The sequence below is a fragment of the Lepus europaeus genome, chromosome 5 (assembly GCF_033115175.1).
Source record: "Lepus europaeus isolate LE1 chromosome 5, mLepTim1.pri, whole genome shotgun sequence".
Taxonomy (NCBI): Eukaryota; Metazoa; Chordata; class Mammalia; order Lagomorpha; family Leporidae; genus Lepus; species Lepus europaeus.
Genome location: NC_084831.1, coordinates 132,271,487 through 132,287,950, shown reverse-complemented (window position 1 = coordinate 132,287,950; position 16,464 = coordinate 132,271,487). Strand labels below are relative to the sequence as shown.

Below are 16,464 nucleotides of genomic sequence, written 5' to 3'. Positions count from 1 at the left end.
TTTTTCAGGTTTGGAAGAATGTGAACTGCTAGTCGGTGAATACAATGGTTTTATTCTGGACCGTCTGGGCCTTAGTGCTTCTCTGGGAGCATCTGCTAGACCTTAGGAGGCCTGCTAGCAGGTGTTCACCCGGGGGCGGACGCCGTGTCCCACATCAGAGCAGCTGGGTTTGAGTTCCCTGCTCAGGCTTCTGACTTTGGCTTCTGGATAATGCAGACCTTGGGAGGCAGCAGCTGTGGCTCGGGTAAGTGGGGTTCCTGCCACCCCTGTGGGAGACCTGGATTGAGTTCCTGGCTGCTGGCTTCCACCTCAGCCGGGTGGGCATTTGAAGAATGAACTTGCAGATGGCAGTCCGTCTCTCAAACAAACAAACAAACAAAAATAAAACACACACAAAAACAAATTCGTAAACCATGAACTCATGAAATGCCCGGGCGGAGAAGCAGCTGGGAGCCCCAGCCATCTCCTGCTGCCCATGGCAATAGCGCGTTCTGCGAGGGGTTGTACAGCAAATTCCAAACAGGAAAACTGCTCACTGCTGTCTAGGGTGTGTAGCCTACATTTCTAGTCACCTACCCTTGTGAGAACACAGAACACCAGAGTCCTACCTCTGATTCACATTTCAGGTCTACACGCTCAAACAAGGTTTGTTCTCCATGTCAGTTTTCTTGAAGAAATCCTTTGGAAGGCAGGATGACAGAGACAGAGAGATTTTCCATCTGCTGGTTCACTCCCCCAAATGTCCACAACGGCCGGGGCTGGTCCACACCAAAGCCAGGAGCCCAGAACCCTATCTGGGTCTTCTACTAGGGTGGCAGGGGCCCAAAAACTTTTGGCCATTTTCCACTGCCTTCCTAGGCACATTAGCAGGGAGCTGAATCAGAAGCAGAGCAGCTGGGATTCGAACCAGTGCTCTGATATGGGATGCCAATGTCGCATATGGTGGCTCACCCAGCTTTGCCACAAAGCTGGCCCCAAAATTGTTTTCAAAGTTGGGAGAGGAAGTTGAGGGCAGAGCAGGAAGGTACAGAGGTTTGGAGCTCTCTGTTCCATGCAGGCCGGCTCCCTCTAACACCACTGGCAGCTCTGGGGTCCTGCGTGCAGTCTTTTCTACACTCAGGTTAAGAAATCGTGAGTGCTCCTTATCAAGCAGCATTTAGAAAAGTGCCCATTCCAGGGAGGGGGAAAAGGAACAAGTGAGAAGCCAGGTAATTTCACACTTGGCATAGAGCTTGTTCTTCCTGTAGGAAGCTCAGTAGTGCTCTGGCCTTTGAGTGATGGGCCTTACTTTACCAGACAGGCCAGAGGCCTGCTGATGAGCACACGCCCTTGTTGTCTGTGAGCAGCCAGACACAAAGTTCCTGAAACACCTTTCCCTGTCCCTGTCATGACCGTGAGCTCCCAGATTTCACAAACCTTCTGAGTGATGACCCTGCTTTGACCATCAATGCCTGTGTCCCATCTTGGACTCATGTCAAAATGCCTTCTGGGAGGACAGGTCAGGATATGTATGCTCAGTCTCAGAGCTCAGCCTTGAAGGGTGCAGACGACAGATTGGGTCAGTGTTTCATGCCAATGGACTGCAAAGGAAAACTATCTGGTTATTCCTGGGTACTGCCACTTCCTTGTTCTGTGGGCGTGGTCAGCTGTCGGGACTGCTTCTGCTGAACACAGTAAAAGCCCCATGGGTTCATCAGACTTCCCAGGACCCCGCGTTCTATTTTGTCCATCAGTCTGCTAGCACGTTTTCACTCACATTCTTGCTCCTCTGTGTGTTTTTGGGAATGCCCCCTTCTGAGGCCACCTTGAACATGACTGAGGAAAAGAGCCCCGTATGCCACACTTCCCCTACTTCCAAAGCCAGTTTAAATCACCTAACTTTTCTTCCCATTGTGTTTAAAGACACCCACGTCACTGCATGCCATGAACACGATTGACGATTCAAGGGTGCACTTGTGGGGTAATGTAACTTCACAAGGCCCACAGGTCAACAAATAAAACCAGCATACCCTACGGTCTTTATTATCAAAGTTTATTGTTGTGGGGGCAGGGGGAGAGTCAGTTCCTAACTACCAGGGAGTACGACTAGGTCTCCGGATGTGCTATATTAATTCTAGGGTAACAGCCTTCTGCAAAACCGCTGTACTGGGGCTCTGTCAGGCAAACATCATCATTAAGTCAGTGGAAGAGTGAGCCCAGAAAGACCCGGACAGGAGAGCCATTACTCTAGGGAAGTTCCAGTGCTGTGCAGCCTGTAAGGCATCATCTCTCAGCGACGGTGAGACTTGAGGAGCCGCTGGCGGAATGAAATGGGAGTTGAGCCCATTCTCGACTCCTCCCAGGATGCTGACTATGGCTCCAACGCAAGGAACCAAAGTTAGGTCCTACAAAGTGTGTTAAGCTCCCAAAGTGTTGCGGTATGACATAAAGGGTTAGGAACTAGGACAGTGGAGGAAAAATTCAGAATTACATGGAATGGAAACTTGTGGAGTGGAAAGTAGCTGGGTTTAGATGCCATTTGGAATGACCAAGAACACAGGACAGGCCAGGACAAGGAGGGAAACAATTCAGATACTGGAAGTTAAGTGTCCCCCCCTCCCACCCCAAGGGGGGGAAATTGGGTTTAAAGAGAAAGGTGAACAGGAAAATTAGTACCTGAGTAGAAATAGGTATTTCAAGACGCCAAGAGCAGTATAATACACAGTTCAGCTGTCTACCGGAAGGAAAAGTGGTTATGGTAGCTTGCTACATCGATTTGACACTGCAGTGACATTTCCAGCAATGGCTTTGTCTGCGAGGTTCTGTTGTATTTTGTAGCACACAGAGCCTTGAAGGAATGTTCTTGTGACACTCAACTTACACGGGGATGCAAATTACTGTGGTGTGAAAACTGAGCGAAATTCCACTGCTTCCTGTCTCCCGCCGGGCAGGAGATTAGAAATCTCAAAACAGCTATGGCTATCTATCGGTCCAAGCCCTCCCACCACCAGTGTGATAAAAGATATTAAAGCAAGCCCTAAAGCGCGTATCAGTTGAGTCTCAGTGGGCCGTGTACCATAGTAGACAGCAGGGGATTTACAGTGACGACTTCTGCGGGCAGCCTGAGAAACAAAAGCTGCATTACGAGTGCCGCCCTATCATTAAATATACTGACGGGGAGGGAAAAAAAATAGGTAGGGCCGTTAAACGAGACCCTACAAAAGTCTAGCTGCCAACTGGATTGGGAAGATAAATAAAACAGCGTAGCTTATCTCAGCCTCCATCTTCCAGCCCACCTAGTGTGTCTGCGAAGCCACCTGCCGGCACCAGGCCACGACGCCTTCGTGTCTCATCTTTTCCCCAAGGGGCAGCGAGCACGTGGCAGGTGTACTGCAGGGACACGCTGCGAACCGTGCGGTCTTGACCTGTGTGGGGCACAGGCTCTACTTCGGGAGGGGTTTTCAAAGGCAGAGTGAAACAGTCGTTGAGGTGCTCCCGCACTAGACTCGAGCCCACGCCAGGGCAGGGAGCAAGGGTCTCTTCGCTGGGAAAACACCTTTGCTCACTCGTATTTACACGTCTCTTCTGATGGGCACAGGACTCATCTCCGCGACCAGACGCCGGGCAGAAGCAGCTTCTTCGCTAATTGGTTCTCTGCTGCAAGGACGGGTCCTCACCTTGGGATGCGGGGCGGGGTCGGGCTGTGTCCCCGCAGGGAACGCACAGGCTGCTGCCGTCCGCCCCGGCTCTTCGAGCCCCGCTGCCTTGTCCTGCCGTTCTCGGGGCACCCACACCTTCGGGAATAATCTTCTTGAGGATCGGCCTCCGCAGCTGTTCCAATCACAGTTCCATTGGCTGGAAAACAGAGAGCATGTAGGTGTGAATTAACCCTTGGATTTGTGGACCCCTTGTAACCTGTAACAGACAATCCTGTATCAGTCAGACTTCCTAATGGGACAGAGGCCCGTGCGTCTTCTCCTAAACGTTTGTCCACAGTGGGTGCCCAGGAGAACAAAGGCCTGTGACTGAGCAGACCGAGTGCCTGTGTTCACAGCTCCAGTGTGGAGTGTGGCGTAGCTTTTCTCCTTTTCCTCTTCTGCAAGTTTTTTTTTTTTTTTTTTTTTAATTGAGTTCCTGGTGCAGTAAAAATGGCATAGAAAATTCAAAATGCACAAGAATGTTTATCTAACAAGGAGAGGGGAGAATGAAAATCCACTCTGACTCAGCGCTCGCTCTCCAGCGGAGGCAGTACAATGGCCAGCACACAAGCGAGGCCGAATTCGTGAGTGAGGAACACCAGAACAGAAGGCAGTTTCGGGGCTGAGCCGCTCCTCGCTCCGGCTGTCACCGCAGGGATCTCGGAACCAAGTGACAAGCACAGCTCGATTTGGGGCAAGGAGGGAGACCCGAGTCACTTCCACACGCAGATGTGTTTATGCAAGCACGGCGGGAAGTGGGGTGAAGGCTGGCTGCTGTGAGCGTGTCTCTTGGAGAAAACCCGAGCACAGAGGTGGAAACGCCGCACTGTGTACGTGGCGGCCTCCTCTGTAAAAGGGAGGGGCTCCTCCTCCATGCAAAACTGCCGGAACAAAGGAGTTGTCGGGCAGGGGCAGGAGCAGGCGACCGGAGGTGTTCGGCTGCTCCTTCTGTCAAGGGGCTCCAAGGTCATGGACACGGAATGAGAAGACTGCGTTCCCCCATGAGCTCTGTGAAGCCCCCACGTGTGCCTCCCCTGTGTGTGGCCACTCTGCTCCTCTTTCGAGGGCTGTGCCGTGCAAGGGACACCGTGGGCCGACGACACTTTTGCTGTCTCTATTAGGCCCCCATTCCCCGTTTCCTTTTTCAAAAAAGACGTTTCCATTTTCATCTACTTGAAAGGCAGAGCTGTGGCAGGGGCCGGGGCAGGGAGAAAGTGACTGATTATGGTTTATTCCCCAAATGCCCGCAACAGGAGCCCAGAATTCTGTCCAAGTCTCCCATGGGTGGCAGGGACCCAAGTCCACAGTCCCTCCTTGCAGTCTGCTCCTAGCAGGAAGCTGGATTGGTGAAGGAGCCAGGAGCTGAAACGGGCACTCCAGGCTGAGATGCAGGTGTCGCAGTGGCAGCGTAACCCACTGCACCACAGTGCCCCCCACTTCTGCCCTCTCCATCTCCCCTTCAAAGCTGCTCCTCTTCTGTACTTGGCCATGAAAATCCCAGGCCTGTCATCCCAGGCCCTCACACTTTACTCACTGTAGTCCTACATCTGCCTTTCTTGGTGCAAAGATTCAATTTAAAAATATCTCCCTTCAGGGGCCAGCACTGTGGTGCAGAGGGTAAAGCAGCCACCACCTGCAGTGCTGGCATCCCATATGAGCACTGGTTCGAGTCCCAGCTGCTGCACTTATGATCCAGCTCTCTGCTAACGTGCCTGGGAAAGCACTGGAAGTGCTTGGGCCCCTGCCACCCATGTGGGAGACCCGGATGAAACTTCTGGCTCCTGGTGTCGGATTGGCCCAGCTCTAGCCATTGCAGCCATTTAGGGAGTAAACCTGTGTACAGAACTCTCTCTCTCTTTTTCAAATAAATTTTATTTTATTTTTTTTGACAGGCAGAGTGGACAGTGAGAGAGAGAGAGACAGAGAGAAAGGTCTTCCCTTTTGCCGTTGGTTCACCCTCCAATGGCCGCTGCGGCCGGCGCATCTCGCTGATCCGAAGCCAGGAGCCAGGTGCTTCTCCTGGTCTCCCATGGGGTGCAGGGCCGAAGGACTTGGGCCATCCTCCACTGCCTTCCTGGGCCATAGCAGAGAGCTGGCCTGGAAGAGGGGCAACCGGGACAGAATCCGGTGCCCCAACCGGGACTAGAACCTGGTGTGCCAGCGCCGCAAGGCGGAGGACTAGCCTGTTAAGCCACGGCGCCGGCCCAAATAAATCTTTTTCTTAAAAAAAAAAAAAAAAAAATCTCCCTTGAGACATCTGCTGACTACAAGAAGTGACTATAACTGCCCACTGCATGTGGAGGAAGTTTTGAGAGACTAAGATGTTTTGTTGAAACAAACAAACCACCTTTCAGTTCCCCAGGGAGAGGCAAGCAGACACTGTATTATTTCCCTGGTGGACGCAGTGTGGACCACCTGGACTGAGACCAGAGGCACTGCTACTGCTCCGTGTCACTGTCCTTCAGGCCAGAGAGAGGGCACACCTGCCCCCAGTGCAGCAGGTGCACGTGGCACACAGCAGCCCTCAGTGACCAGCACGGAGCAGAAAGGAAAAAGCAGAGCTGGCTTTTCACATCACGCTCCGTGTGACCTGAGCAACGTCAGACTTAGGCTCCTTCAGGCCCAGGGCAGCCCGCAGATGAAGGGTTCTGGCCACTCACTCTTTGTTCACTGTCCCTACCGTGCAAGCACTCCTGGTCCAGGCCACAGAGCACAATGAGGCCAGATACACAGGGCCCATGCCAGGACGTCAACGGTGCCCATCAGGCAGTGCCGGTGGCCTGTCGTCTGCACTTGTGGGCATTGCAGAACAGGGACCAGCAGCGCGCGCACACGTACACGCATCAGCGCAGGTGCTGGGTGCGCACCCCTCACCAATTACCTGAGCCGCTTCTCCCTTCAGTGGCCCACGGTCACGTGTTCCGGGTCACACTCTCTGGGCGCTTCGCTGCCGCTGGGCGGCTCACTCTCGATTTCCCACAGCACGTCGTCTTCCTCCTCCAGGTTGCTGGAGATGTGGCACTTCTTGAAGCCCTGGACGATGGCTTCGCTCGAGATGCTGTTCCAGGCCACCATGACCCACTCGAGGAAGAGGCCCAGGGGCGGCTTCTTGGCGTTGCCGGTGGGGCTGAGGGCCAGGTTCCCGGCCAGCAGCCAGTTGGAGTACTGGGCCCGCACGCTGTCATTGAGTGGCTTGTAGACCACCACGTCCAGCACCTGCAGCTGGGAGGTCAGCCCGCCGGGGATGATGACCATGTCCGTGTTCAGGCTCTCCATGGAGCTCTTCACCGAGTCGGTGGCGTGGCCCCGGAAGCCGTTCAGGATGAGCATGCCACGCTGCTTGGGCGCACCGGCACCCGTGCGCCGCCTCCACACCACGTCCAGCCAGTCCTGCATCAAGTCCTCGGTCATCCACCCATAGCGGTGGCAGCGGATCTCCATGCCGCTGGGGAACTTGCCGGGCGGGATGTAGGTGCCCCTGAGGATGATGTAGGGGGGCAGCTTCCTGCCGTCGGCCAGCACCCCGAGCATCGCCGTGATCTTGAGCTTCTCCCGCCCCGGCGTCTTCACCAGCACAGGCTTCTCGCCCTGGTTGTCCACGGTCACCCGCGATGGCACCTCTAGGCAGATGGGCGTCTCGTCGGCGTTGCCCATCTGGGCCACCTCGTAGTCATGCGTCCTGCGCAGGGCCAGCACGCTGCGCTGGTAGGTGACCAGCTTCTCGGTCAGGTCCTCGGGCAGGTGCTGGGGGACGGGCACCTTGTGCCTCAGCGACAGGTCGTACCTCCGCATCATCCGGCGACACCAGCCCAAGCTCGCCTTGAAGCCCTTCTCGGGAATGTTCATCTCCTGGGCGATCTCCAGCGCCTTCAGCTGCATCGCCTCCCTGGTGATGGGGTCCCCTTTGGCCTGCATGTATCGCACATACTCGGCCACGCGCTGGTCCACCAGGGCAAACCTGCCGTTCTTGGGGCCCCGGAAGGCGCGCCGCATGGCGTGGGCGTTCTGCAGCTGCGGCTTCACCTTGCGCCAGTCCCGCACGTTCTTTTCCAGCACCCCGAACTGCTTGGCGGCCTGGCAGTTGTTGGTGCTCTCGGCGTACTCCACCACCATCAACTTGAAGCCCGCGTCGTAGCTGCGCCGCACACCGCGGCCGAACTTCCCGGCTATGTCATCGGCCGAGAGGTCGTACCCCGGGAAGCCCATGGCCACGTAGAAGGGGTAGCCCTCGCTCCACTCCGGCAGCTCCGCCAGGTCCCGAGGCAACCGGAGGCCCAGGCCATCCAGGGGCTGAGTCTGCGGGAGCTGGGGGGTGGAATTCGTGGGGCCCGCCCAATCCGGAGGCTTAACGTCAGAGTCTTCATTCTCTGCAGAGGGACACAAAACAAGGCCGGTGAACACGGTGAGGCTGCCCCAGGCCAGCCGGCTCAGGACACCGCATCTGAGGTTCACCCAGAGATGGCGTCGCCCGAGGCCTTTCCCGGGAGCCTCTCAGCGCTCTCACACACAGGCCTCCTTCGTGGTGAGGGGCGGGAGGTCACGCAGGCTAGCGGCTGGCAGAGCCCGGGACTGAGCACTGGCCCTAGGTGTGGACCAGAGAGGCCGGGGGCCAGTGCGACCTTGCAGGGCTCTGCGTGCATCACGGGCTGGATCCCAGTCCTCAAACGAGAACCTGCCGCAAACAGGACACACAGCCCAGGGCAGCTTTTAAGGCCCAGAAGTGGTTCTCGCACACCGGGTTTCACCGGATGCCTCTATTTGGAAGACAGCCACGGAAGCGGAACACAGCTCGGGCAGATGACCCTATCTATCTCAAAGCAAGCCGCCACCAGCTCACCATCGCCATGGCATGCCACTCAGAAAGGCAGGAGTGCCGCTGGGTGAATGAGGGCACGGTAGCGATTTTAAGAGGCATTTCGATTTTGGAGTTGTTCAATGTGGTGGTGGGGAAACAAGTCTTAGGATCAGTGGCCTTTTAAACTCTTATCCGTAGAGAAAAAGGGCAAATGAAACTATTGTGACCTGGGAGTTTCGCTGCATTTATTCAACTGCTCCTCTCCTGTTTTCTTGGTAAGAGGACATTTTTGCTTAGAAGCGTACTGTAGTGTTCACTGCTTTTTCTACCCAGTGTGCTGTGGGCAGAAGCCAGGGTAAATAACTCTGGGAGCATGCGTCCTCCCAGCGTTCCCTGGTTTATGGAGGCACAGGGCATGCTCCTGAAGCAGCCAGGATGTAACTGGACCAGGGGCTGCACGAGCCCACTCTGCTTCCTCCGCCCACCAGGTCGCACACCAAGTCTTATTTAAGCGCACCACTGACAGATTTCAGAACCCAGGGCTCAGAGAGGTCAACGATGCTGCCTGAGGCCACACAGCCAGCCCTGGAAAGAGGGAGAGCTGTCAGCCCCCAACCCCACTCTTCACTGCCCTACACAGAGAAACCGACGAGCCAGCTTCATGGCAATCCCGCCTGGATGGGTGCGGCACGCATGGACTTGTGTTACCTGCAAAGGTTCCTCCTTGGAGCGGCCACTCATCCGAAGTCTGAGACTCCTCCTCCCTTTCCAACCGTGCGATCATGTCTGGCTTAGGGAATGGGAATTCTGTCCACAGGAGACAAAACCGACAACAGCTGTGTGTTACTGTCCCGTAGCACCAGCGTAAGTACTTAGTAACACGCACACACCAATTCTGGCCCATGGGCCCCCACCCTGTGAAAGGCAGGGGGCAGCAAGCCCGGGGATGTTTCCAGATAACAGGTCTGTCCAGGGGAGGGTCTGTGTTCTCCGCCAGGGAGGGCGGATGCTAGCCTGCACTTTGCAGGCACGTCGGAGGGATGCAGCCGCTGATCCGGTGAACGTTTTGGTCCCCGGATGAGCAAACTGGGAAGTCCCTCCAAATGGCCACACTGTGATACGACAGGCAGCATCAGCGCTGGCAGGGGAGTGAGTGTTCTTTGGTGGTGGGGTGGGTATGATGCCCCCAAGCTCTGGGCCATGAGGATAACGTGTGGCCTGCCTTCTCCCCACTAAAGGGGACAGCGGCCTGGGCTCAAGGGGAGGTTTCCCGAGTTACGTGAATGTCTGTGTTGAAGGCGGGTAGGTCTGGGAGGTGGCATGGTGGCAGTGTGGGAGGACATAATATTTACATCCTGCCCCAATCAAAACAGGAAACTACATGGGCACCAGCACGCAGAGGACGGAGGCCCAGTCCGGGAGACAGGAACGCTGGATGCACGGGCACGACCCTCCCTTGGCTCAGGGCTTGCAGGAGACAAAGGAACACAAAGCTTTACCCAGCGACAGCACAGTCTCATAGTTCATCCTCATGACTTCCCGGTACAGGGCCTTTTGTGGCTCGGTCAGAACGTCCCACTCCTCGTCAGAAAAGTATATGGCCACCTCATCAAACAGGGCTGGGACCTGGAACAGCAAACGGGCCCGTCTCAGCGACCAGCAGGCACACAGCAGGCACATGCAGGCAGGGACCATCACAGCTGGGACCCGGGTCGGGGTGGGGATGGGGGCAGGCAGCTGTTCACAGGCTACTGGCGACATAACGTGCCCCTGCCGCTGGCTCTGTTCACACAAAGCGCCCAAATACCCACCACCAGGTTGGCGGACACAGAATACCTACTGCATCCTCACTCTGCAGTGTCGGCTGCTCACGGTTCACCTCTGACTCCAGGGACAGTAGTCATCCCCACCCAGAGGAAAGTGTCCCCACCAGCATGCCGGCCCGGAAGGACCTTCAGCCCAGGGGTGGGTGTGCTGTAAATCCAAACAGGATTACTGCTTGCCGGGAGGCCGCCCTGGGTCCCAGGGCAACTCATCCTACCTGGTGTTGGACTGGGGACCCAAAGCCGTCCAGGCAGGAGGGGCCTGCTCACCTCCCCTGCTGCCCCTTCCCCGGCCATGCAGCGGCCAGCAGGGCAGGAGCTGAAGGCAGCCAAGCCACCCAAACCAACCCCTCTTTGCTTTCTAAATGACTGTGCTTCCCACGGAATGCGTTTTTTCTTCCCGTCATTAAAACCCATTCTTGGAATCCCACTGCAGTCGGTGGGGAGAACTCCCTGGGACACTTTGGTCACTGTGGACGCTCGGCCTTCCAAGCTGTTCCGCAAGGCCGTGTCTCGGCCTGGCCTCAGCTAAGAATACTGACGTCCTCGGGTGTCGGCCGTCCGTCAGGCAGTCCCGCTGGCCTTCCCTCTCAGGGCACTCTGCACGCGGGAGGCACTTCCAAGGAAAGCCCTTGGACCTGTATCCCTGACTGGCCCCCTGCTGCCTGTGGAGCGGCAGAGAAAACCCCACTGAATCAAGGCGGTGGGCTCACAGAGGCCTCATTTGCTGGCTAGCGTCACACAGCCAATGGCAGGTGGAGATCTGGACCTGTCCAGGCTCCGGCTACACAGAGCAAAGCTGCCACCCCGGGGACCGAATCTCCACTGCCCTTAGCCAGCCCCTTCATGCTCCAGCCACACTCAGCTGCCTGCTCCTCCCTGCACTAACCACTCCCTGGTACCCCAGATCTCTGCCCACGGTCTCCCTGGACCTGGTGGACAGCCACCCAGATGCCCTGCTCTGTGGGAAGCCCACTCACTGCAGGCTATGAGCAGCGCTGGGCGGCCGGCACACCTGGCTCGGGGCTGCAGCTGCACCTGGGACACTCAGAGTTCTGCTGGTTTACCTGTGTGCACCTGCTGCTGCCGTATCCGCTTGCCCTGAGCACGACCTGTGCTTTCTCCACACGCCTTCCCTGTGCCTGGGCCACTGCCTGTAGCCAGTCGGCACTTATAAATGGCTTTCTGGGTAAACAGTCTAGGCAAATCATCTCTGGATTTTCCTCCTCTGGTTCCGCTTGGGAGTTTCAAGGCAGCACTCAATTTTACCTGTCACCGAACCGAGCCTCCTCCTCCTGGGAGCCGGCCTGGAGAGCCCCGCGGTATGAAATACCAGGCGGTCAACAGGAGTGGTGGTGAGGCTTTCCCAACTTCCCCCTCCACCTGCACGGCCAGCCAGCCTGGGGATCTGCCACCCACTCCCTTCACACCTCCTAGAGGCTTCCAACAGCCCGCCTGGGCCTTTTCTCTCCCCTGCCAAGTCCCAGATCTAGGCCACACCTATTTATAGCCCCCTTTCCTTTCCTTGGTAACACTCGACACAGGACGGGCAGACCTGTTCCTAGGCCTGGTGAAAACTGCCAGCTCTCAGGAGCCCTGAAGCTGTGCCCAGAGGGCGGCGGGCAGGTGGGTAATTCACGGGGCCTTCTCACCCACTCTGCTCCAGGAGCGGAGCAGTCAGCTGCTTCCCAGCTCTCCTCCTCGTGCAGTAACCCTCCAGCCAGGCCCCCGGCCCCAAAGCAGCCTTTTATCTGACCAAACACAGCAGAAGGTAAACACGTCCAGCCCTGGGCCAAACCGAGAAGCCAGACAGTCTGCATCCAACCTCCAGGCGCTCTCTGCTGACCTGGCAGGCAGGGGCCCTCCCGGCCTGCCCTCTGCTCCCACCCTCCCAGGAGATCAAGGATTCATCAGATAAGGCTTGTGTGCACTGCCTTGCTGTGTCTGCCAGGCTGGCATTCCAGCACTGAGCTCCAGGGGAAACTGGTGTGAAGTGTTCACACACAGAAGCCCCCCTCTCCCCCCAGGGCGGGGAGCCCCAGGCCACAGCTCTTAGGCAGTGAGCCTGCAGGCCTACACTGAGGAGCACCTGCTGTGGGCCAGGCACTCTCCCTGGCATAATTACATTATCTCACTGAATACTTTAAGTCAGCCAGGGATCTGGGGATTTCTACCCACGGTGATGGGAGGGAAACAGTGGGTAAGTAACTCGTCCATGGTCACAGAGCTAGAAAATCTGATTCCATAGCCTGTGCTATCTCAGACCATGGCGGCCTCAGCAAGGTGGCATGGAAAGACAGGCTAAGGACTTCTCGGAGCCAACAGGCGGAGCACTTACACTTCTGGCGCAGCCTACCATGCCCTCCTGGCTGGCCCCGGTCCCTGGCTGGCCTACTTCTCCCGGTGCTCTCCTCCCACTCTCCACCCTGCACTTCAGGGCCCAGCTGCAGAAGTTCTAACTCTCCATATTCGCTGGGCTCTCTGGGGCCTCTGCATACGCTGTGCACCTGCCCGCAGTGCAAACCCTCTGCCTTCCCCTGGCTGAGCTGGCTCATGTCAAAGTGCAAAGCATCTTTTTTTTTTTTTTCCTTTTTCCTATTTGAAATTAGAATTCTATTCCAAGTCCGCACAATGTTATCCTAATATATACTACAGTGCTTAGCTTGTGTCGACCACTCTAACATCATTCTCCGCAGCCAGAACATCTATTTAAAAGACAGACTCAATTCTTCCCTTCCCCTAACTGAGTGCTGCCGAGCTCAGCACTGTGGACATTCTGGGCCAGACGGCTCTTTGTGGCATGTGCGGTGGACAGCAGCCCTGAGTACTGGCACTGCAGTTACTCAGTGGTGCCCCTGGCCCGTACACATCCGATGCCGGCAGGATCTCCCCTCCCATCCCCGCTTCCAGTTGGGAGAACCAAAAGTGCCTACAAACTCTGCCAAAGGGGCAGGGTGGGGGAAGTGGCCCAAGACCAGGCCTGGTCCGAGTTCCCCAGCCCGCGTGAAGCCTTTGGCGTCTCGGTTGCTGGCGCATCCCTAGCATCGTCAGGAGCTGGCCTCCACCGCGGCACGTTCACAAGATTGGAAACTTCACAAAAGGAGGGCTCCTGTCTTCAAACCCAGCACTGTGCTCGCTAACCAGGGATGGGGACGGACGCCTGGAGGCCACCGGTGCCCAAGCCCCAGCGCCACCACGCCGCCAGCTTTCCTCCCCCAGCTCTCTCCTTGCTTCCTTCTTTCCCAGCACAAGCGTAGCCTTCCCCTGGCTCTCTCTCACTGCTCCAGCACACTCACAGATCCACTCCTACTGCACCTGGCCCCACTGCTCACCACTCCGTGTGGATGTTCTGGGCCGGCCACCCGAACCTCAGCACTTGGGGTTTCCATTGCTTTGAAGCCTTACACTGGACGGCAAGGGACCAAATGCTGGCCGGATCAGAACTGGGGAGGAGCTCAGGGTGAGCAAAGAACACGGACCAGACAGACATGGCTGGGCTGGACTGGAGCTGCACTGCTTCGAAAGGCAAAGCTCAGGGAGCCGGGGCACAAAGCAAACCCTTAGGCACCCCAGTTCCCTTACAGGAGAAAGACTGGACAACTGGGGAATGCCATGGCTGTACCATTAGGGACCTCTGGTTGGAGAAAAGGGAGACTCCACACACACACAGTGGAAAACTAAGCAGAGGAAGGAATGTTAATTTGTTGCTTACTAACAATGTTTACAAGTCATGGCAGTCACCAGGAAGTTCAGGAACTACTGTGAATAACCAAGTATACACTAACTCTCTGTTGCACTGACTTTTGCCTAAGTTCACTCTGCCATCAGCACACTATTCCACTTGCAAATGCTAAACCGCCTCTGTCTTCCTTGCTGCTGACCATTTCAACCCAGGCCTGTGGACCTGCAGATCTCCCGGGGGAGCTGCTGTAAGAGGTACTTACACGGGACCTCATGTCACCCTGGGGAGCCAGGTCTTCCTTAAAATGATCCCCTTGAACCAGCCAGTGAAGTCAGCATGCGTGAATTTGGTGCCTGCAGTGTGCCTGGCGTGCAGCAGGGTGCAGGGAAAAGGGTGGAGGCACAAGGTCCACACTTCCAGCAACAGGTGCGGCAGGCCTCTCCGTGCCCTAAGCCCAAGACCGAAAGCGAGCCCAGCTTCCAGGCCCACTTCTCAAGGTGGGACGCGGACTCCACACCTTCTACTTACCCATCCGCCCTCCGAGCAGATTCGGACTTTCTGCATATCTGTGGGGTGATCCTCCGGCTGCTGGCTCTCAATCTCTTCTTCCTCTTGCTCTTCCTTCAGGGTTACGTGGAAAGGGTAGGCCGTGGACTCCATCTCTGCAGACGAAAAACGGGTTGTGGGTGTGAACTCTCCCCCTGGCCGGGGACAGTGCCCAGGAGGGCTCGGCTGCGTACCAGCCCTTTCCAGCCTCAGTACCAGTGCAACCAGGCAAGTGAGGAGGGCTGGGGTGACACATTTCATTATGGTAAGAGGAACGGGAGGCAGATGACCCATCTGACTGCCTCCAAATATCGCAAGAGCTGTCTGGGGAAGAAAGCCCAGGCCGGATGGTGGAGCCCAGAGAACCGAAGAGTAGAACCAAGGCCAGTGTGTGAAACTTCCAGGGAAGAGGTTTCCAACCGTGCAGGGAAAGGCCTGTCTTTCTCAGCCCAGAACCAGGGGCAGGAGAGGGGCGTGGACTTCCTATCAAGGCAGATGTCTGAATATAACAGGGGCACTTGCTCCTGTGGGTTGGTACCATCAGCCTGGGGAGACTGGTTGGCCCTAGGATACCCCTCACCTGGATTTTCCAAAGAGCAAGGTCCTACCCACAAGCCCATTCGGAAAACAGAAGCACGCTGCCTTTCAAAGGGCTTTCCAACCCCGGGAGGCAGTCCTAGGCACGCTGCATACTCAAGAAAGTGCACACAGTTGCGGGGCGCCCGCCCAGACCCGCAAGCGACTCGGGTTGCAGAATCGGCCGACCTAGGCCGGCCAGTACAAAGGGCCGCGTGCCTGTGCCCGGGGAGCGCCGGCGACACCCGGGTGCCCCTGGTGAGATTGCCTCTCGTGGGCTGCACCCCCCGAAATTCCAAAGAAATGTCCCCCCATGAAGTGCAAAGTGGGCGTCTTGGAGGCATCCAGGAGACACAGGCGCACGCGACAGGGACGGGTCCGGGGCGAGTGGGACAGGCAAGGCCCCAGCCCTGGGGGCCCGAACTTGACCGCAGCCCCCGCCAGCCGCTCGGGGGCAGGAGGTGGGAGGGGCTGCCGCCCCGGGAGAAGAAGGTGCCCGCAGCGGCCGCCGCCGCCCGCCCACCGCGCCCCGCCCGCCGCCGCCGCCGCCGTTCTCGGATTTCTCCAGCCATCTTGTCCCATTTCCCTTTCTCCGCGGCCCCGCGCCGGGAGCGCTCCCGCCGGCCCCCGCCGGCCGGCCCGCCTCCCCGCCAGGCCCCTTCCCGGCCCCAGCGCACCTGCCGGGCGGCAAGAGCCGGCGCCGCCCGCCTCCCCCGGCGGGACCGCAACAAAGGCGGCGGCGGCGGCGGCAGCTGCAGCCTCGGCGCCCCCGCCCCCGCCGCGGCCCAGCGGCCCGGGGCCCGGGGGAGGGGCCGCCCTGCCCCGCCGCCCGCCCGCGTGCACTCACCGCGGGGCCGAGCGGCCGGGGCGCGGGCCGGGCCGCCGGAGGGGACGCGAGGGCTGCGGCCCGGCTGTCACAGCGCCATCCCTTCCGCCTCTCCGGCTTCCCCGTGCGCGCGGCCCCGCAGGAGGGAGCGGGCAGGACACGTGGTGGGGACGAGGGAGGGCCCGGCCGGGAGCTGAGGGTGTTGGGAGGCGAGGGGAGGAGCGCGGCTGATGTCAGCAGGCCTCGGCGGTGGCGCCGCTTCCGCCGGCCGCGGCGGCCGTGCCCCCTGGCTTCTCCCCCGGCGCGGCGCGGGCCGCCGGGAACGCGCCCGAGCGCGGAGCTGTCTTCGCGGCCAGAGCAGCGCGGGAGCGCACGGGCGTGACCCCGGCGTCCGCCGGCGGTTTGCATGCGTGGGCTGGGAATTGCACGCCCAGAGGCGGGCCGTGCCTCCCGCGGGCAGGCCAGACCCGCAAGGTGGCCGAGGTCGCTCTGTCCGGAGAAGGGAGCCGGGACTGCCCGAGCACGCGTTCCGTGCACCA

General features: G+C 58.1%; 1 protein-coding gene across 3 annotated transcripts; it reads right to left on the bottom strand.

The window, feature by feature from the left end:
- Nucleotides 1–18: 18 nt before the first annotated feature.
- POGK (pogo transposable element derived with KRAB domain) lies at nucleotides 19–16,053 on the bottom strand. Of its 3 annotated transcripts, none has more exons than XM_062192671.1 (6): nucleotides 15,947–16,053; nucleotides 14,506–14,639; nucleotides 9,972–10,098; nucleotides 9,181–9,279; nucleotides 6,559–8,044; nucleotides 19–3,834 (listed from the first exon to the last, which is right to left on the bottom strand). In XM_062192671.1, the coding sequence occupies exons 2-5, from the start codon at nucleotides 14,635–14,637 to the stop codon at nucleotides 6,576–6,578; spliced, it is 1,827 nt and encodes a 608-aa protein (XP_062048655.1). In that variant the 5' UTR covers nucleotides 14,638–14,639; nucleotides 15,947–16,053; the 3' UTR covers nucleotides 19–3,834; nucleotides 6,559–6,575. The 3 variants fall into 3 exon arrangements, with proteins under 3 accessions (XP_062048655.1, XP_062048656.1, XP_062048654.1); XM_062192672.1 differs by lacking the exon at nucleotides 15,947–16,053 and adding an exon at nucleotides 15,777–15,841; XM_062192670.1 differs by lacking the exon at nucleotides 15,947–16,053 and having other exon boundaries at nucleotides 14,506–14,893.
- Nucleotides 16,054–16,464: the final 411 nt, after the last annotated feature.

Excerpts from the sequence above, each read along its gene's own strand:
- POGK (XM_062192670.1), bottom strand. The coding sequence starts at position 14,817 with ATGGGTCATCTGCCTCCCGTTCCTCTTACCATAATGAAATGTGTCACC. Across the intron at positions 9,280-9,971 it reads TGAGACTGTGCTGTCGCTGG|AATTCCCATTCCCTAAGCCA; the intron begins GTAAAGCTTTGT and ends TCCTGTGGACAG. Across the intron at positions 8,045-9,180 it reads CCAAGGAGGAACCTTTGCAG|AGAATGAAGACTCTGACGTT; the intron begins GTAACACAAGTC and ends GTCCCTCTGCAG.